This window comes from Dama dama, chromosome 14 (assembly GCF_033118175.1).
Source record: "Dama dama isolate Ldn47 chromosome 14, ASM3311817v1, whole genome shotgun sequence".
In the NCBI taxonomy this organism is placed as follows: domain Eukaryota; kingdom Metazoa; phylum Chordata; class Mammalia; order Artiodactyla; family Cervidae; genus Dama; species Dama dama.
Window position 1 is genome coordinate 3,637,659 of NC_083694.1, and position 22,012 is coordinate 3,659,670.

Below are 22,012 nucleotides of genomic sequence, written 5' to 3' on the forward strand. Positions count from 1 at the left end.
CCCACTCGTCGCTGGGGAAGGAGGAGGCTGGTTCTATCCAGATGTCTCTCCACAAACGAGAGGCTAAAGGACGCGTGGTGGCAAGGTGACAGGAGCTGCCTGCACGTGGCCCTGCCTCGCAGTCTGCCAGCCTTCTGTTCCTCATCTGTCATCCTGGGGACGGTGGGGGACCTCAGGCCCACGCCATCGCCACAGCCCCATCGGGAGACAGTGGCTCAGCCCTCCCCTCACTCGGGGCGAAGCTTATTGACAGCGGTCCTTGGGAGAAAGACAGACTTTTCTCCCACACAGATCTGGTGAAGACCTGGAGTGAAATGATGGCTTTTTGAAAATGCCAAGTTCCACAGGATTCCATGCCCTCTGGGGCCCTCTGGCATTGCCCGTGGACTTGCTCCTGGCCTCACACTTTCTCTCATTGAGTCAGAGCTCTCATGCGTGGCCCAGATTTATAAACCCATGCTGGCGTCCAGCAGCGGCACGTTAGCCTCCTGACCCACTTCTCTCCTGCTCTCACTCTGGTGCCCAGCGGGGAACAAAGGCGGGGCCAGAGAGGTGGCCACTTGGACCTCTGGCAGGAAACCCTCCCTGGGCCAAAGCTTGTGCGCCTGGAGCCAGGGCTGCCTGAAGCCCTCTTCTCTGCCCTGACTCCCGCTTCCTGGGAGCCGCAGGCCCTTTATGGACCTGCCCCTGCCAAGCACCAGGCTAGAGGTGGGCTCCAAAGAGAGAGAGAGAGAGAGAGACCTTGTCAAACAGGTTCCCTTCCTCCTTCTTTTCTTGTGCTATTTGTTCCTAGAAAAGGTCTACACACTTTGGCTTTGGATTTTGTTTCACGTAGAAGTTGTGAGCTTTGCAGCTTGAGTACAAGTCGTTTTATTAACAGTAACGGGCCTCTGACAAAAGATCTGTGTCCTTTCCCTGACCTGGTGTTGCTTTCTTTTGGCAGGCATCCCAGCTCTGTGCCCAGCAGCCCGTCCAGAGTGAGCTGGTACAGAGATGCCAACAACTGCAGTCTCGCTTATCCACACTGAAGATCGAGAATGAAGAGGTGAGTTTCCTGCTCGGGAGGTTCACAGCCACCCTCTGAGTTTCCCTGTCGAACCTTTTGCTGTTCGCCATACGGGAGCAGGTGGAAGGAGCATGCAGGAACGTCCGGGCTGCCGCAAACATTTCCTAGCCAAATGTAGGCTTGGATTTTCCCCTTCTGCTACATCCTGCCCTTGAACTCCAGGAAGTGGCTCTTGCATTGCCAAAGGTTGAGCTCTATTTTGAGCCTTCTGCAAAATGCTTTTGTCCCCGCCTTTACACATTTAATCAAAATGGCACTTGGCAGCTGTGTGAACAATATTGTGTCTCTGAAACCACCCCCTCCTGCCTGGCTTTTTCCAGCATTTTCAAACAAACAGAGGCCTTTGACTTTGACACTTCAAACATCTCCATCCTCTTAGAAAAGGGCGACTTTCTTCTGGGCCCAGTGTATTTGCTTTCAACAACTAGTTCAAAAGGGCAGTGCAATTGATTATCAACTCCTTATTCTTTTGAGCTCTTATGACTTCTTACCTGGAATCTCAGTTAAGTCTTACTTTCCCCTGTAAGATCAGGAAAGCCTAGGGATGGGTCACTTGGTTTGCAAGTGGGGAGACAAGCTCGTTATTTGTTGAAGGTCAGGAAACAGAACCTGGGTCACGGTGGGACTCGGCCCATCACGAATTTTTAACCCGCTCTCTATATGACGGGGTTGCTTTGGATTGGTTTCATTCTCTCTCCCTTAGCAAGTCCAGTATAGCCAAGAGCTAATCTTAAATTTAAAAATTAAACATTAAATAGCCAGGCCAAGCAGGCAGTATGAGGGACGTAGTGGGTTTTAGGCCCTTACTGAAGAGAAGAGGGTCCATGTGATGTTTACCGCTTGCTCAGCACTGTTCATTGGGGAGCAGCACTGCAGGCCCGCTAACACCCGCTCCCTCCTTCCTCAGCTCACTTCTCCAAGCTTCTCCATCACTACCGTCTTGCATCCCACCCTTCATGCATTATGTTGGCCCTTATCATGACAGGTAAAGAAGACGATGGAGGCCACTCTGCAGACCATCCAGGACATTGTGACCGTTGAGGATTTCGATGTCTCTGATTGCTTCCAGTACAGCAACTCTATGGAATCCGTCAAGTCCACGGTCTCAGAAACTTTCATGAGCAAACCCAGCATCGCCAAGAGGAGGGCCAACCAGCAGGAGACGGAGCAGTTCTACTTCACGGTGAGGGGCCCCGCGCCCTTTAAAGACCGGCTTTAGGCGCTGCAGCACACACGAGCCATTTGGATCCCGGGGTCCTTGTCAGGCATCTTCAGGGCAGTTTTTTAATATCTTCACTTGGATCTGGGCATGTTCGGAGACCATCCGTACACTTCAAGGCACAAATATTTACAAGTTGTGTGTCTACCAAGAATATTTTCTTCTTGAAGACATTTTTAACCAGCTAGTAGACTTTGTTCACAACTTTCCTTCTCATCCCTGGGCATCATCCCAGGGGGCTGCATCTCCTAGTTCTTAAGAACCACACTGAGGTATTTTGGCTAGCATACCTTACAGTTAAAATCTGTTATTTCTTCTAGTTGATGTGATAACTTTATAATTTGTGGCAATACAAAATTATTTTTCATAATAATGGCTAAAACTCAAAGGGACAGGTAATGTGCAGCATTATTGGTTTGCAGAGAATTCTAAAACGTTATATTTATTTATATTTTTTTATTTATGCATCTCCCAGTCCTCTTTTAGACAGGTGGACCCAATTTTTTTTAAGTAGTGTTAACAGTCCTTTGGAAGGTTGCTGGTTGGTCTTTGGTGATACTTTTTAATAATTGAGTTATTTCGAGCTTGCCAAGTAGGATTTATTGCCTGAGCTAAAATTTATTTCCTAATCTTCTGACAACTAAGAAAGAAGAAATTAAGTTTGCAGATGTGAGAGGAAATATAGCCAGTGAATATGCATACTGATTCTGAATGAGCAGAATTAACTTGTTTTTCAGTCAAGAAGCATAGTCTGCAAGTAGCAAATTGAATTTCTCCTGCAACTAGAACCATTTGTTTAATTCTTCTTTGAACACTGCCCTTTCTCCATTAGGAACACTAATGATTTGCTATCTCTTTTAAAGAAGAAATCTGTTTTCTCAAGTAGTTAAGCTAAGAATTCTTCAAAATTTTTTTAAGTCCTAGAGAAGAATGTTGAAAGGGTGTGATTTAACAGTATTGTTCTTTTAAAATAACTTTTTTTTCTTGTTATACAAAATAAAGCATGTTTATTATATAAACTTGAGAAGTAAGAAAGAAGAAATTAAAAATCATCCATAATCCCAAATATCTACAGGTAATAGTGTTAGAATATATTCTCTTTCAGGCTTTTTTCGATGCATTGCACATGGATGTGAGCATATATTTATAATTTTATTATAAAAATGGCAAACTGCTGGCATATTGTTTTATCTGCTGTTTTCACGTAAATGATTAAGTGAAAGCCATTTAATTATAACATGCTTTAAATATATTTATGAGTAAAATGCTAAAATCAATACAAAGAAAGAATAGAATGACATTTTGGCTCATTCATTCATTTTTGTAAAATATATAACATATTGCCTGTTTTGTAGTAAGTACTCAAAAATGCTGAAAATTTATTATCCCTATCATCACTATAATTTATTCATTGAAAATTATTAAATTATTCATTGATCATTTATTAAGGATCTACTCTGACACTGTGCTGTATAAGCTGGGAATGCTAAGAATATCAAATGAAGAGAATAGTGGAATTAGGCCTATGAAGGGAGAACTTCTTTTTTACTGCATGTATTTCTAAAGAATTGCAATAGGTTAATTTTGATAATTTAAAAAATAAATGTAAAAAATATTAAGTGCATCCATGCACACATGTGTGAATGGCAGCCAGGATGAATGGAGTTGGGGAACATCACACACAGAGTGACTGTGCGGATAAGGCAGAGAATCAAGAGGAGAACAGAGTCCTTTGAGGCCAGAGCAGCACCTGCAAGAGCATAAAGGCATGAAAAATCTGGGACAGACTTGGGAAAAACTTCTTGTCTGTAGTGAGGGCTGTGTACCTCCCCAAGCTTCTTTATCTCTGGAGGTTGTTAAATATTCGAGAGGCTTTAAATAATAGGATTGTCTGACTGTTCTGTCTGGACTGCTTAGATATAACGCTACTTAAATGACCCAATCTTGTTACATTGTAGAAGATTTCCATTTTTTGATTAAACGAGAATTTTGAACATGAAAATCTGTATTTAAGACTTCAGAAATTGCTTCTGAGCTTTAAGGGACGCTACATTCGTATTTAGAATTGACCTTTAGTAAGAGCTAGAATGACCATATTCAAACTGGCGATCTCCCAAATCCTGCCCACCCTTTCACCTCTGTCTGAATGCACTGATGTCCACTAACTCATTTCCTGTCTTTTGTGACCATAATGCTACTTACCAAAATTGCATGTAAATTTCCTTGGCTTTTTTGTCCGGGCTTGTCTAGTAACAGATTCGTAAAAGAGTTCACCATTTTTGTAATTGGTGTTTGGAATGCGTCAGATAATTCAGTTCATGATAAAGGGACTTTGGGGGAGGGGGGGGTGGCAAAATGGCCATTCAAGGAAAGGTGGTGTGTGAATGGCTGCCTGCGCTTGCCGAACCCACAAAGCCAAGACAACTGCAGGTGTACTTTCCTTAGTCTTTTCCTTCACAAACATTTACCCTTGTGTTTCCTGTGTCTCCTCCTGGAAGTCCCCTTCTTTTGGAAAGTTGAAAAGAGGTCTCTTGTCAAGGCTTTGACTCCTGGTAGTATGACTGGTGACCCAGAGGGCTGCTAGGACTACTTTCTGAGCACTCTTGGCTGTCATCAGATTGATCTGCCCAGATGACAGCGACTGGAAACTTGAAGCATGACCTATAAGGGTCAGTCATGTGCAAGAAGTACCAGGAAAATAATCATGAAATTTTAAAACTTGAAGTGGTTTTTTTAAAATCATCTAGCCAAATCTTCTCATTTGAAAGGTTTTTTTTAAGAACTAACAAACAACAAAAATTCAAAAAGGATGGGTAGCTTGTCCAAGGTCATCAGCAAGAGCTGAAGCCAGAACTCTGGTCTCCTGGTGTCAAGACACCAGCTTTTTCTCTTTGCCCTGATGAGGAAGCTGAGGTCAGGGGAAGGCTCGGGAACCGCTCAGCTTTCTGCTCTGCTTTGCTCTAACTGAGAAGACAGAGGTTTTCTGATCTTCTTGGCTTTGTATCACTTATCTTCTATAACACGCAATCCCACACTGTCCACCTTTTTTCCCATTGCCTATTTTATTGTAACCATTAAAGATTTTTTTAAAAGATGCAAAGATTTCAAAAAAGCAAGAAAGTCAAGCCTCTACCTGTTCCCAACCCCTACTTCCTGCCAATGACTGATGCCAGTTTCTTCTGTATCCTTCCAAAGGCATTCTGTGTGGACACAACCACTGATGTACCCTTTAATGTAATATCACTACATTAGAAATATGAGGAGATAAAACAAATAGAAATACAAATGGAAGTGTATCATCAATACTGTTCTTCACTTAGCTGTTTTTATCATTTGGGATGGTATCTTCAATTTATTCCAAAAAGATCTAACTCTTCTTTTAATAGCTGAGCAGAATTTCATTTGTACAGACAGATATTACACTGTTCATTTAACCAGTTCCCTTCTCATAGGCTGTCCTTGTTGTTCAGTCACTAAGTCGTGTCTGACTATTTGCGACCCCATGACTGCAGCATGCCAAACTCCCCTGTCCTTCACTATCTCCCGGAGTTTGCTCAGATTCATGTCCCTTGAGTCGATGATGCTGTCTAACCATCTCATCCTCTGCTGCCCCCTTCTCCTTTTGCCTTCGCTCTTTCCCAACATCAGGGTCTTTTCCAAGGAGTCAGCTCTTTGCATCAGGTGGCCAAAGTATTGGAGCTCAAGCTTCAGTATCAGTCCTTCCAATGAATATTCAGGGTTGATTTCCTTTAGGATTGACAGGTTTGATCTCCTTGGATCACAGGGACTTTCAAAGAGTCTTCTCCAGCACCACAGTTCAAAAACATCAATTCTTCAGTGCTCAGCCTTCTTTATGGTCCAGCTTTCACATCTATACATGACTACTGGAAAAGCCGTAGCTTTGACTATATGGACCTTTGTCTACAAAGTGATGTCACAGCTTTTTAAAATGCTGTCTAGGTTTGTCATAGCTTTTCTTCCAAAAAGCAAGTGTCTTTTAATTTCATGGCTACAGTCAACATCTGCAATGATTTTGGAGTCCCCCAAAATAAAATCTGTCACTGTTTCTACTTTTTCCCCTTCTATTTGCTATGAAGTGATGGGACCAGATACCATGATCTTAGTTTTTTGAATGTTGAGTTTTAAGCCAGCTTTTTCACTCTCCTCTTTCACTTTCATCAAGAGGCTCTTTTGTTCCTCTTCGCTTTCTGCCATTAGAGTGATATCGCCTGCATATCTGAGATTGTTGATACTTCTCTGGGTAAGCTTGATTCCAGTTTGTGATTCATCCAGACTGGCATTTCGCATGATATACTCTGCATATAAGTTAAATAAGCAAGGTGACAATATACAGCCTTGTCACATTCCTTTCCCAATTTTGAACCAGTCTGTTCCATGTCTGGTTCTAACTGTTGCTTCTTGACCCGCATCAGATTTGACAGATAAGGTGGTCTGGTATTCCCATCTCTTTAAGAATTTTCCAGTTTGTTGTGATCCACACAGTCAAAGACTTTAGCCTAGTCAGTGAAGCAGGAACAGATGTTTTTATAAAATTCCCTTGCTTCCTCTATAATCCAATGGATGTTGGCAGTTTGAACTCTGGTTCCTTTGCCTTTTCTAAATCCAGCTTATATATTTGGAAATTCTCAGTTCACAAACTGCTGAAGTGTAGCTTGAAGGATTTTGAGCATAACCTTACTAACATGAATGAGTGCAATTGTACAGTAGTTTGAACATTCTTTGGCATTGCCCTTCTTTAGGGTTGGAATGAAAACTGACCTTTTCCAGTCCTTTGGCCACTGCTGAGTTTTCCAAATTTGCTGACATATTAAGTGCAGCACTTTAACAGCATCATCTTTTAAGATTTTAAATAGCTCAGCTGGAATTCCATCACCTCCAATTAGCTTTGTTCGTTGTAATGCTTCCTAAGGCCCACTTGACTTCACACTCCAGGATGTCTGTCTCTGAGTGAGTGGCCATACCATCATAGCTATTCAGGTCATTAAGACCTTTTTTGTACAGCTCTTCTGTTCTGTGTATCCTTGCCACCCCATCTTAATCTCTTCTGCTTCTGTTAGGTCCTTACTGTCTCTGTCCTTTTTCGTGCTCATCCTCGCATGAAATGTTCCCTCCATATCTCTAATTTTGTGAAGAGATCTCTAGTCTGCTCATTACCAGCTAAGTACTGTCAGACCCTACAGGTATTTCCTTGTGTGAGGATTGGAGTATGGGATTCTTGAATGGGGGATGAAATGGGGATGGATTTTTTTATAAAATAAACAAAACTAGGCTGCCTGAATTTGGGGGGGACAGATTCGGGTAAGGTAAGAAGCTGTAGAGGAGCCTCTTCCTTGACCATTGAACAGACAGTGCTCTAAGACTGCTAGACTTGGTGTGGTCCAAGATCTTTTTTTTCTTGGTATTCTCCAAGAATAAACAGATACATGATAAATGTGTACTAAGTGGGTATAAATGAATACATGCCCCTGCCATGTCAATTTAAATAGGGAGATATGCTCCTGTTGAAAGGTTTGCTCTGATATGTATTCTGTCTGACAGCTGTTTCCGGCTTTAAAAATTGACGGGCAGGAGGGGAAATGTCAGTGTGCTTGGCTGGTGGGGAAGAAGGCCCAGTAATGACACCTGTGAATCTCTGTGCGCTGCACGGGGCTGACTAGGCACAGCTCACTCCTCCCGCCATCCTTTCTCATCATGGTGGAGACTTGTGACCTTGGGCTCACAGATTAAATTTAGTGCATAGGCAAGGTCCATGAGTTGTATAGCACCATGGTAAGAATGTATTTAAAGGGAGGAGGCATTTTAAAATTAAATTTGAAAACCATTCTTGTGCCTCCTTTTTTTCTTTTTAAAGGCTGGAAACCTGCTTTGAGTTTGTTTTCTTTTTGTTTTTGGTGGCACCATGTGGCGTGAGGCTCTCACCTCCCCGACCAGAGATTAAACCCCAGGCCCTTGGCAGTGAAAGTCCTAACCACTGGACCACCAGGGAATTGCCAAGCTTTCTTAAGCATTAGCATAGAGCAAAGAAATTTAGGGAGGGGCTGTTTTTCATTTAGTTGACCAAGTGATTCTGTATAAGGAGCACTTTTAAGTATCTGCTGGTTGGTGTCAATCACAGTCATGTTTGTTATCTTTATTTCATCTTGAACACCCTTGTGAAAAAAGGTATTATCCCCATTTTTCAGTTGGGGAAGCTTAAGTTCTGGGAGTTAAGTGACTTGCCCAAGGTCAGAAGAGTTAACAAGTGGTGGGACTCAAATATACTAACTTAGCCTTCTTCATCTTACTGCAGTTAAAATGTCTGTCAGGGAGGGTGGGCTCAGAAAGAAAAATTATCATACTAATCCTTTTCAATGAATAAAACTCATCACTGACTGTTAATACTAAATTAAGAATTATTAGGAAAGAAATTAATGAGATCATAAAAACTGAATTGAAGGTTCACAATGGCAAAAACCAAAATCATCCAATAGACTCTTGCTTCCCCTTCTACTTTTGGAAGAAATTCTCAGTTTTGGTAATACTGAGTGTTGCCTGATGGGAGTGGGGGCGGGTAGGAGCAGCTCATGGGGTGCGGCAGTCAGGCTGTGTTTTAGGAATTTGACTTCATTTTGGTGATCTGGAATTGACCGTGATCCTTTTCTTTCTTCTCCACTGAGGAAAAGTCCAGGTGATCACTTTACTTTTAGATGTTTGGGGAGAGGAGCAGGGTAGAGGAAGTGGAATGAAAGAAAAATAATTACCTAATATTGGGACATGCTTTAGATAAGGAAAGTGACTCTCATTGCCCAAGGAAGGATTTTGAAATTACCCGTGAACAGTTCTTCTCTGGGCCCCTGGTCTCAGAAATCATTGAAAAGCCACCTTCCTCCCTTGCCTTCTTCCTTCGCTGTATGTCAGGACGGCAGCACTTGAATCCGCCTAAGCGAGCTCCTCCAGGAAAGCCTGGTTACTCTGCCAGCCTACCCCTTGTAGAGATGAGCGCTTTATGGGCGGGACAGGAAAGTGATAAATGATATGCCTGCAAATAGGATGCTTTTACCTCCGCATACCCACCTTACCCAGATGGAAAACTTCCAACCACTGTTTCCATTATTAGGGATGCAGGTCATACCTTGACACAGCTTTTGATCCTTCAGGATTTAGTGGAACCCGAAAAGGTAATTCATCATACCTCTTTATCAGATTGTTATTTATTTTAATGGTTCACCGAGTGACAGCCGGAGTTAAGCAGCGAACTGTGAACATGAATGAAAAAAATGATTTCTGAAATCACAAGTATACGCATGAGTGACAGGAAGGAGTTTGCCTCCTCCTTTTAGAATTTGGGCTGTTTTCTGAGCACTCTGGTCTCATTTTAAGGGTTACAATGGGCGGATTTTCCCTCATTAAGAAACCTTTAGCATCTCCTTGGAATGAACTTCCAAAGAGGGGCCTCTGGCTGTTCAGATGTTCACAGTGGATGTTTCCTGAAGGTGTGTTACCTCTGAGCCCTGAAGTACTGTTCCAAGCCCCGCAGTTGGCATTGGCTGGGGATTAGGGTGTCACTCCGGGAAGACTGACAGCAGGTGAGCTGGCAGCTGGAGCAGATGGGATGAGGAAGGAGACAACAGAGCCTGTTTTTAAGCAGATGTTCTCGTGCAGAATCACAAAGGAGCAGAGGGAACAGGTCGTGAGGAAAGCGGCAGAAATGACATGGCGTAGGGCTTGTTTTTTGTCTTCTATTTAATTCAGAGAGTAGGGGCATACTTGGAGGCATGGTTTGTCACTGCTGAGGAAGGTTCTAGCCAGAGGACAGTGAAACTGTTCATTTATTCACTAATTTTCAAGGATTTGTTGAGTGTCTGCTATCCGCTGGGCACAGTACTAAGTATCAGGGGTGCAAAGAATAATGAATGCCATGGTCTCCGACCAAAGAGAGGAGACCATCTGGATGGAAAGAGACAGGAGCGAAAAAGCCTACGTGACGGGGCTGGGTGAGAAGTGCTGTCAGAGATTTGCCAAGGTCTACACAGGAGCATCTGGGTAAATGTGGGAGGGTGAAGATGAGCATCCCAGAGAAAGCTGAGTTTTTCTTTGTTTTTATAAGGGAAGGAGAGAAATATGCACTCAGTTAAAAGTTCAACCTGTATGGAAAGGTAGAGAGTTTAAAAGTAACTCACAGTTTTTTCACCTTTTCTTTCTACTTTCACCCCAAAGGCTTGATCTATACTTTTTGGTTAGTACATTAAAAAAAAAAAAAGACAGAACAATTATCATTTTAAGTGTTATATCCACTTACCCCTTCAACTACTTTATGGATCACCAGTGATTCATAGATCATACTCAGGGAGACACTGCCATTTTGCCTCTGAGTTTAGAGGTGGGCAGATGGCCCTGACCCAGCAGGTGAACCACTGCAGCAGAAGACATCCGAGGCAAACTGAGATGCCCGTGAACAGCTGTGGGGCAGGGTGGGAAAGACACCATAAGAAGAGTCCAAAGACCTGGGATCCGGGTTTGGCACCACCACTTACAGGCTTGCAGCAATCAGCAGTACCCACTGTCTGTCCTCATCTACAGTAAGGAAGCAGTGATGCCGTCCCTGTGGGCTGTATGCAGTTATCCTGAGAGTCAAATGCTTTCAGTTCAGTTCAGTTCAGTCGCTCAGTCGTGTCTGACTCTTTGCGACCCAATGAACCACAGCACGCCAGGCGTCCCTGCCCGTCACCAACTCCCAGAGTCCACCCAAACCCATGTCCATCGAGTCAGTGATGCCATCCAACCATCTCATCCTCTGTCGTCCCCTTTTCCTCCTGCCCTCAATCTTTCCCAGCATCAGAGTCTTTTCCAATGAGTCAAGTCTTCGCATCAGGTGGCCAAAGTATTGGAGTTTCAGCTTCAACATCAGTCCTTCCAATGAACACCCAGGACTGATCTCCTTTAGGATGGGCTAGTTGGATCTCCTTGCAGTCCAAGGAACTCTCAAGAGTCTTCTCCAACAAAATGCATGCTAAAGTACCCTAAAAACTGGTTTTATTCTGCTTCTCTCCTTCTTCTGCTCTGCACCATAGCAGACCGAGCACTTTATCATAATGATTAAAAGCACACATTGGGGACTTCCCTGGCAGTCCAGTGGTTACGACTCTGAACTTCCATTACAGTGGGTGCAGGTTCGATCCCTGGTCTGAGAACTAAGATCCCACATGCTCTGCAGCGTGGCCAAACAATAAATTAAAAAATAAAAGCACACATTGTATTGCCAAACTCCATGTATGGATACTGGCTCCAGCACTCACTAATTGTTTGACCTAAAGCCACTTACTGAATCTCCCCAAATCTCATCCATGAAATGGAGATAATAGTTATCATGGTTTATAGAGTTGTTTTGAAGACTGGCTGAGTTGTCCAGGGAAATACAGCCTCTCACTGAGAGACAAGGGTTGAGAGAAGTCGGTCACAAAGCGCAGTGCAGCAGTCGTATTTTGACTGTTAGAGCAGATGGGTCGCATTTCCATAAACCTCATCTGTGTTTGGAACCTCCAGTGTGTGTTATGCAAGTGGGGTGTGGCAGCCCCTCCCTCTGTGCGCTCAGAAAGCCCAAGCTTGCTGCAGAGACTCCAGGCAGAATAGAGGAGCAGGCCAATTAAAAATACGGCTCAGACAGAGATGCTGTGAGCTCGGGGCGGGGTTGAGCCTTGACACTGCCCCTGGTGTGAAGGAATGCACCCTGGGAGGGGCCTGGAGGGGAGGGTGTCGGGAGAGGGGACAAGCTGACCAGCCGCAGGTGTGTGTCCTCACCCCAGGAAGGGGGGGCTCAGTGAGTCCTTCCACCCGCAGCTCCCTGGTGGAGCTGAAAAAGATGGATGCGGGGCTCAAGGAGACAGTTTCTTTCAGTGGCCGACGTGGAGCTCCTAGGAAGACATAAAGCAGGACACTAATCCACCAGGAAAATCAGCAGATGCTCAGATGCTCAGGGCCTTTAAAAAAAATAAAAAAGGAACCCGGTGGAAATTGGGTCAGAAACCAAAAGCCCTCTTAGAAAGGGAATTGTACGGCTGAGCGTCTGTGATTTTTTTTTTTTCCCCTCCCCTTCTGGAGCCTGAATGTTCTGTGTCCTCCTCTTTCCTTACAGAAAATGAAGGAGTACCTGGAGGGCAGAAACCTCATCACCAAGCTACAAGCCAAGCACGACCTTCTCCAGAAAACCCTGGGAGAGAGTGAGTGTGGGCTCTGCGGGAGATCTGGCAGCAAGGGGCAGGCCGGGTCCTGGCCCTAGAGCTGAGCGCTTGCCTCCCTCCTCAGCAAAGTGGCCCCGATCTGGTTATGTGAACACGTTGCTTTTCCTCGCTTGTTCGCTTATTCGATGTGGAAGCACACACCCCAGATGACTGCTTGAGTAATGGGGAAAGGCCAGTGCTTAATGAAGCACCAATGCGCATCAGCTACTTGTTTCAATTGAGTGTGCCTGCTCTCTGCCCCCTCCTGTACCTCCTCTGCTGCTACCGGGGCCAAAGAGCTGATGGGCTCTTTCCTCTCCAGACCCTCTGGTCAAACTCTCAGCTCCTCTGTGGCAGGATGGAGGCTGGATCTAGATGGGGGGGGAACTGTGAGGTGAGCGTCACAGCTGCTCTGAGTGGAGGAGAGGCGTCCCGAGGGCAGGTGCGGGGCAGACTGCAGCTGTCAGCAGTGTCAGGGTGGGCAGTGGTTTCCTCGTGCTTTGAAGGGCCCTGGGGCTCAGAGGTGGCCTCCTCCTTGATTTGGCCAGGCGGAGGCTCTGGTGCTGAGCTGACTGTCTGGTCTCATAAGATGATTTTAATCAGACCCTGGAAAGTAGCAAGGCAGAGGACTGGACTGGCACTCTGGACTTTCTCCTCAGCTGTCAAACAGAGGGCAGAAGTTGAAAGAGAAGCTTCCCTGGGGTTTTTGGCACCCTGCCCAGGTCTCCTGCCCAGCTCTCAGCATCCTCTGATTAATGGGATTCCCAGGTTGGGGATGCCTCTGAATGCCCTGCCCCCTCCTCCTTGCCCCATTGATCTCCTCGCTTAAAGATGGGGGCGGGGACAGGGGGGTACCCGCAGTGAAAGGCAAAACCTGCGTTTGCACAGAGGTCGGATGTTCTCAAATCAATTCTTGAGCTCTCCTCAGACCGAGTGCAGAATCTAGGCAAGAGTACAGCGCTCATTGGCTCAAAGGCCCCAGGATTCAGAGCCCCACTTTCCATTCCAGAGCCTCCTAACCCACCCTTCTTACCCTGTTCTCCTGCCCTGAACGATTCCCCCGGTGATTAATTCTTTTATCTCTAATGTCTTTGATCTTGTGATTTTAATGCATTTTCTTTTATGTGATGAAAGCCTGTTAAGTAAATTCTGTTTTCTTCTCCCCCCAACCCCACCCCCCACCCCACATACACACCCAAGGGACTCAGGCTGAACAGGTCTAAACTTTGCTTACAGAAAGTCTTTACTCTTGGGTTAGCAGATTGCTCCATGGGGAATCAGAGGAAAGAATGCCCAGAACTATTTGAAACAAGTTATAACTGTGATTTCTTTTTGCCAAGATAGTCTAAGCATGACCCATAAGTGAGATGGGGAACAGGCCTCACAGTGTGGCAGAGACTGTGTGTATGTGTGTGTATGTGTGTGTATGCGAGAGAGAATGGGTTTGCAACACACATGCATATACCAAATGTGTTCCTACAGGGGGCGAAGGTTGGCGACCGTTCATTAGTGCTGCATATTGCCTTCATTGACATAGAACTTCATTGACAAGTTCCGGCAGTAAGGAAAAAAATAGATCTTCCTGTGTGCAAGTCATCATGTCCCTGCCTTCTGTTTGCATTTGTCATCAAAACGCAAGAGCCCCTTGTTCTTGCCACAGAGGGATAATTGATGTGTATGAATATTCCAGAATGGAAATGGGACAGATGTTGGAAATAATGGCTTGGAATAATATTTTTGCAGATGAAAGCTGAGCCTTTAGTAAGAGAGACTGTTGGGGTGGGGGAGGGTGTTGTTCAAGATGAGCTGAACTGTAATCAACAATTAGCAACCTTTAAAGGCAAGATAGAGCCCTGCCCTCCCCCCGCCCTTGCAGTTGCCTTTCCAGGAATGTGGGAGCTGATCTGTCCTCCAGCTCAGTTCCTGCTTACAGTTTCCCTGGTGTATCTAATACAGTCTCATACAGACCAAGCTTGGTTAACTGTGGACCCAAAAAAAGCAACACAGATTACATAATGGCCCAAGTTTTTAGAAGCATAAGAATACTTCAGATGAATGTTAAGATCTTCAATCTCATTTTTTAAGGCTGGCTGTGATCCTTTCAATTTAGTACTAGGGCCCACTGTTGGATTGAGAGCCCCAGTCTAATAGCAGTATCAGCATTTTAAATCTCATACAACCCAACCTGCTGGCACTGAGGATTTACTATGAATCTAAAACAAGAGCTTCCACATATGGAGCGTATTCTCCCCAAATAACTATTCCTTCCTTCTTCCTCTTCCACCCTCCACCCTCAAGCACAAGTGTGTGTGTGTGTGTGTGTGTGTGTGTGTGTGTGTGTATTCATATACTGAAGGGCAAGCAAGCTTGTCCCTCCCACCCCCCCACCCCATACACACATCAGTACACGGAGAAGAAAAGCTGAATTTCATCTCTGGGAAGGTTTCTAATAATTTGTTCTCTAAGGTATGATCCGCATTACTATTTTTCCCCTGTGTCCACCCATTTTCCCACTGGGAAGCAGACTTGGCAAGCCAGACGTTTCAGACACCAGCAGCCCTGGGCTGGGAACAAGCGTCATTAACAGCCCCAGAAAGAGGCCCTGGGTGCTATCTTCTGTTTCTCATACAAGTCTAGTCACAGCGTGAGGCTGGAGGCTCCCAGAGGAGATGGGCAGACACTGTCATTCCTGGGAGCAGGTCTCCCCTTTCACCTCATTTGCTTCAACACGTGCTCTTTGCCTCTGTCTTTCCAACAGGTCAGCGGACAGACTGCAGTCTGGCCAGGTAGGTGTGGCCTGGGACAGCCCTGGGGCGGGTGGGGGGCATGGAGAGAGACCCTCCCTGGGCAAGTGAAGAGCCAAGGAGCTGAGCTAGCAACCTTGGATGGCTCTGCAGAGGAGTGGCCTAGGGCTGAGGTGACTTCCATCCCTTTGCCTTGCTGACCCCATCTGGCCTCAAATGGAAATGAGGTTTGCTGAGCAGAACTGAGTGAAGGGAATCACCATTTGCTGAAATAGTCCCAGTGACCTGAAATGGTCAATGCTAGAGGACCTTGGTAACCTCACCTGAGTGTCTAGACTTCAACATGTGGGTTTTGGGAAGTCTCTGACCCAGGGAAGGAAGATCAGAAGAGAGCATTTGACCTGAGAATTTTTTTTATACATGGAAAAGATGACAGCCTCTAATAGTGAGTGTCACTGGATAATGAAATATTACATTGCATTGCTCGCCAACAGCATTGATACAAATCCTCGCCTGATGTACAAGTATGCAGCCCTCCCAGTCTTTCCCCACCTTCCCCGCCCTCCCCCACCCCAGCCAAATATTTTCCCTCTCAGTCATGGAGCTGCTATGAGAAAACGCATGAGTTGGCGGATAGCGAGTCTTTCATTCAGCCGGTGGTTCTCAGATGCCTACAAATGTGCTGATTTAACGGGGGAAAGAGCTTTAATGAGCTGGACTCCTTAGAGACCCCGGGTTAGCCCATTATATAAACCACTGCCAGCACATACAATAATCATGAGGTCGTTTACAATTATAGGCTCATTATTCAAAAATACCTTCATTTGCCTTTCATCGTTTTGTCATTGTGGATTACAATAAAGATCCCATTAATATAGTAGTCTTGTTGACTGGAGGGAACCAGGATAATGGAATTCTGTGGACTCTATCTTCTTGGTGATAGAGTCTTAGTCTGAGTTCACCTGAAGTTCCATATCTGCGGAAGGCTCTATAGGAGTGAAAAGAGCTGAGCTGAATTTCCTTATGCTGGGTTATTCACTGTGACCTTGGGCTGTTCTCTTGCCTTCTCTGAACTATCCAATTCCTCATCTGTGAGACAAGAGAGAGCATTCACCTAGACCCAGGAAGCTCTAGGATCCCAGAGAGTTCCTTAGGAGCAGCCTAGTGGAAGGGGCAGATGGTGCCCAGCGGCCCGGCCCTGGTCCCTACGTCCTCCCTTTGCTCAGAGAGGTAGAGCTGCTCTCCTTGCTCGGGAGGTTGCTGTCTGAATCAGATTCCCTTGGAGAAAAGGCTTCCAAGGCTAAACACAGCCTGAAAAGCACTGACCTATGGAATCACCAAGGTTCCTTCCAGTCTGGACCCTCTACCTTCTAAATTCCAGGAAAATCACTCCCTACCTTTTCCCTAAGGATTTTCAAAAGAAAGAAAACCATAGCTTCCTTTGGTGTTTATTAGTGTCTCCTTGCACACAGAGGGCTTCCTGTTGTCTAACCCGTATGTATTTTACTGCAAATTGAGCCAGTTCCCTCCGAGTCTCCTTTTGAACACTGGCAGACATTAAAAGCAGAGACCGCTAAGCTTTTGTGAAAAGCACTTGATTGGGCTTTATGTGAAAGGTAACTTATCAAGTCTCTTAGCCACTTCTGGACCTGAGCTGATTAATGTGACTTATTTCATTAGCCACCTCACAGATTGTTTTTAATTCCATTTTCTCTTTTTCCTCCCCACTGGCCACAGGCGAAGCTCAACGGTGAGGAAACAGGTAAGGGCCCTGCAGGAGGCAGGTGTGTCTGGCAAACATGGTGACACCCCAGATATCACGGAGCCCCACGGTGGGTGGGGAAGACGCTTTGCTGACTTCATGCTAGCCTTTGGAGTGTACGGTTCAGTCATAGTCTGTGCGTGCTAAGTTGCTGCGGTTGTGTCCGGCTCTTTGTGACCGTATGGACGGTAGCCCACCAGGCTCCTCTCTCCATTGAATTCTCCAGGCATGATACTGGAGTGGGTGGCCATCTCCTTCTTTGGAGGATCTTCCCAGCCCAGGGATTGAACCCACGTCTCTTATGTGTCCTACGTTGGTAGGCTGGTTCTTTGCCACTAGTGCCACCTGGGAAGCCCCTTAGTCATAGTCTGTTTAATGTTATGGCAACTTCATTGATTTAGTAGGGCAAGGATGGGTAGCTTTCTGACTTGGTTCTCTCCTCTCTAGCCATGTACTCTCTCTTACATACTAGAGATCTGGTTTGACTGTGGCAGGTTGGGCCAGAACTGTCTTTGGAGTGGCGCCCCTTCTCTAGGAGACCACAAAAGAGGCCTCACATTTCATTCATAGGTACTAATGTGTCAGTAACTCACAGCAGCTAATTACCTGGACCAAATCTGCAGATTTTTGTTTGTTTCTGGTTTCACGGTTGTCCTATATGTATTTCTAAGACATGCTACAAATGTAAAGATTAAGTCTGGTCTGAGAATGATAAACAGGAGACATTGAACTCTGCAGTTTTATGCATTATCTTCAGTGTTGTATTAAAATCTGACAGTGATCCTTGAGCAGCTAGTTCTCACAACCCACCTTAGGAGGGATCTTACCACAGCACCGGCAGTCTGTATCAGTGGGTGATCTAAACAGCACTTGTGCTTGTTTAAAAAAAAAAAATTAATTGACGTTTTGGGTGTTTTTTGTTTTTGTTTTTTTTGCAGTCACAAATTTGACTTCCTAATTATACTTTATGGCAAACACTAAAATGGTTTTGTATTCCCTAAGCTTGTACGAGCTATGCAGTCAACAGTTAGCAGGGAGGGGGTGGAGAGAGCTCAGAAATGTCTTTGTGTCTACTCAAGGGAAAGCTGATCCAGGCTCTAAAAAATCGTTTTGGGTAATTCGCAGTGGCTGTAGCCACAGGGAGATAATGGAATGTCGAGGGCACGTGGTTTCTGTGGCCGTGGCAGCCCCTGCAGGGTCTTTGGCCAATCTCACTGCTTCAGCGGGCTGGGCCATCCCGCTGGGGAAGTTGATAACACAGCTGCACTTGCCTTTGCTTTGTGGTCACGGTTTCTTTCCCTTCTCTCTTTTGGATCTCCTTTTAATAAGAACACCATCAGATGCAATTACACATTTTTTAAATTGTAAAAAATGTCATTGCAATTCTCTTTCCTCTTGTTCCTCTATTTCTTTCTTCCCCTTTCTTTCATAACTTCATTTAAAGCTAGAGAGGAATGAAGTGCCTCTCAGAGACCATTTATTACATTTAAAATTAATAGGTGGATATCTTAAAGAGGGAGCAAGCCCTGCACCCCACCCCACCCCCACCACCCCCTTCTTCAAAAGTAAGAACAGGATTGAACTTGAAGTTTATTCCTTTCATTTCCTGGACTGAAACTGAGCCTCCTATGAGATGGGGCCTGGGTGGGAGGGCTCCTCTCTGGTTGCAGGAGTGCCAGAGGCCACAATTTGGCATCCGCAATTTGGCGGTGCGTGTCCTTGGTTGGACTGTAATCAGAGAGGAGTGGCGCCCATCTGGTTTTCAGCCTGCTGTGCCTAGCACGTTTACCTGGTGCTAGATTCATGTAAGGGTTCCCAGCTGCACCAAAAACCCCAATCAAGTAAAGACCTTGTTTTCATTCACTTTTTTCCCAGCGGGTCAAATATAATGGTGGGTCAGTGTTTTTCTAAAATACTCAGGAAAGTAAATAGTAAGTAACTTGGAAGAGGCATATTTTTGTGTGAGTAACCAGGAAATAAAATTTGTTTGGTTGTTTATGGCAAATCAGTCAAACAAGAAGAAGAACCTGGTAGCTTTTGTTTTTGAGGATCCCCAGTGGGTTCCAGTCATTTATGACTCTAGCAAAACCTGGGATCAAACTATCTGACTATATTCTTTAAAAAAAAAAAAAAAAAGCCTCAACTGCTTTTTTCTAAGCTTTCTCTGCTCCCATCAAGCCCAGAATTTTCTCTTTTCCGTTACTTCCATATCTTCTTTGCTGGCCCATCTCTCTGTTTCTCGAATTGTAGGCATTTCCCCATGGTTTGGTCCTCTTTTGACTTCCTTCCATACTCTTTGCCTTGTCACTTGTGTTGCCTTAGGTGAATCTGCCTCTCTCCTTCCCGAAGCATCCACTTGTTATATAGTGCTGTTGTTCGGAGTCTTTGTATCTAACTCCTAAGTGAGAGGCGGGACGTCGGTGCTCGGGAGTTGAATTGGCACCCCACCCTCAGTGCCTAGCTCCTCGGTCTCCCAGCCACATCTTCAGTTCCCTAGCACCTCTCCTTATTTCTCTCCTTCTCTTATGGGGGACCCTCCATTCTTCACAATCCCTGAAGCCCCACATGGGAACACTGATGCCTCTTTTTTCCTAATTACCGACATCTAATCAAGTGTTTTCTCCCCTGGTGAAAGTGGAAATCTAACAAGTGTATCAAAGATCAGTAATGGTGAAATCCCCCTGCGAGGAATTATGCCAAACGGTGGCACATTTAGACATTTTCTGGCCACCTTCTTGGTTGTTTTCCCCTGCAAATCACTGAGCCCATGCTTTACCATCTTTCCCAACATTTGCTATGTTTCTCCCTCCACTTTTGGTTTAAAGTTCCTTTCTTCTGATTGAATGGGGATTTGACCCAATTATCCTTCAAGACCCCTTCCGATCCTGGGCTTATATGACCAAAAAGACTACAATCAGAAGAATTAAGCTAACTTGGATTCTAACCCCGGAGGAGGGAAGGGGAGAGGAAGAAAGGGAGAGACAGGCACTGAATAGGAACACACAGACCGTGCCCAGTCCGCTGTGTGCAGCATGATCGATGGTGAAGTGAGAGTCCTCACCGGGCATGTCCTGGGGAAATGGATTCACTCAGACTTCAGAAATATTACAAGAAGAGAGTCTGAAGCCTTCATGACTTTGTCAAGCATTTGTTTTCACTGGACTCTTGACTTAGGCTCCACTGGAGCAGTGGGGACTGGGGAAAATATGCCTCTGCAGTAGAACAGGTCCCCTGTCCTGTCTGCAGGAGGTTATCCTCTGAACTGCTTCTGATGTGCCACTGGTAGCTGCGGACATGCAGCTTAATATCTTTGGTGCTCTGCTTTCTGCAACCCGGCACGCTTCCCTTTAACTACCATTGATGTCCCTTCTCCCACAAGTCTAGGCAGGATTGTGCACTCACACAACTCATTGAAGCCCAGAACTTGTGCTGCCTGACCTCCCTCCCTCTGGATCTTTATTATGTTTAAACTTAAGGCCAGAAAAACTTTACATACACTCGTGTCATTGTCGTCATCACTGCTGCTACTATTTGTAAATGACAAGTATAATAATGTCTGTAAACATAGACCTCCAAAAAAATGGGGGTGGGGAGTTTTTTATTGTGGAACCCATTTTCTTCGTTAGTATATGGAAAAGCTGATGGAAATTCTTCCCATGAGATCACCCTAGGCTGACTGGTGTAATTAGTGATGGCAACAAGAAGGCAGACCCTGGCTACCGAAGCTGGAAGGCTGGAGGAAGCAGACGGGTCTGGGGTCATGAGATGAGCATTTGGGTCGCTGAGACCTTCCGGACGCCAGCTGCACCTTGACTCACTCCACTCCCTGTGACAGCATCATGGGTTCCCAGCACACTTGGGAGCGGGCTCTTCTGTCACCCTGGCTTCTTCATGAGAGCCAGTTGCTTTCCTGATTGCAGCCAAATTCCTGGCTACAGTAGAAAATTCAGAGCCAGGAGAGGGGTACAAACAAACCTGTTAAATGGACAGAAGTCACAGGACCCACCCCAGTGGAGAACCTAGTCTCTGTCCTGAACATCTAAAGCCCTTTTTGTTGTGTTGTTCAGTCGTTCATTCGTGTCTGATTCTTTTCGACCTCATGGACTGTAGCCCGCCAGGCTCCTCTGTCCATGGGATTTCCCAGGCAAGAATACTGGAGTGGGTTGCCGTGTCCTCCCCCTGTGGATCTTCCCAACCCAGGGATCGAACCCAGGTCTCCTGCACTGCAGGGCAATTCTTTACCGCTGAGCCACCCGGGAGGCCCAAAGCCCTTTCTAGCTAGGTTTAAAGTCATTCTGCCTGATCCCTTTCTTCCTTAGAGCTGAGTTATTAATGCATTTAGCTGCATTAGAAAACCCTGCTGATTTTCAGTAATATTTGGTATTCACACCTGGCTATGTTTGCCAGGCTCCTGGGATGCAGTATGGATGGTAGAGAGATTTTTGGTATCAGGGGGAGACTGCCCGGATTCAAATCCTGGCTCCTCTACTTACCAGCTGTGTCCGTAAGCAGCTATTTCACCTTGCTAAGCCTTCATTTCCTCATTTGTCAAATGAGGATAATATTAATACATACCCAATAGGGTTGAGGATAATATTAATACACATCCCATAGGGTTGTTATCAGGAACAACCCATCTAAATCACTTAATACATGACCCGACAAAAGAATTTACAAATTCTTTTATAAGTGCAAAGCACTATGTTCATGTGCTGGAGAAGGCAATGGCACCCCACTCTAGTGCTCTTGCCTGGAAAACCCCATGGATGGAGGAGCCTGGTAGGCTGCAGTCCATGGGGTCGCTAGGAGTCGGACATGACTGAGCGACTTCACTTTGACTTTTCACTTTCCTGCATTGGAGAAGGAAATGGCAACCCACTCCAGTGTTCTTGCCTGGAGACTCCCAGGGACAGGGGAGCCTGGTGGGCTGCCGTCTATGGGGTCGCACAAAGTCGGACACAAGTGAAGCGACTTAGCAGCAGCAGCATGTTCATGTGCCAATAT

At 45.5% G+C, this 22,012-nt stretch overlaps 1 protein-coding gene across 5 annotated transcripts in view; it reads left to right on the forward strand.

Moving 5' to 3' along the window:
* The window catches only part of SRGAP2 (SLIT-ROBO Rho GTPase activating protein 2), a 249,214-nt gene that overhangs the window by 188,240 nt on the left and 38,962 nt on the right, over positions 1–22,012 (forward strand). For all 5 annotated transcript variants that reach the window (XM_061159935.1, XM_061159937.1, XM_061159936.1 and 2 more), the window contains exons 9-13: positions 944–1,045; positions 2,052–2,249; positions 12,418–12,502; positions 15,261–15,288; positions 16,984–17,008. In XM_061159935.1, coding sequence (XP_061015918.1) covers positions 944–1,045; positions 2,052–2,249; positions 12,418–12,502; positions 15,261–15,288; positions 16,984–17,008 — 438 coding nt within the window. The remainder of the gene's footprint in view (positions 1–943; positions 1,046–2,051; positions 2,250–12,417; positions 12,503–15,260; positions 15,289–16,983; positions 17,009–22,012) is intronic.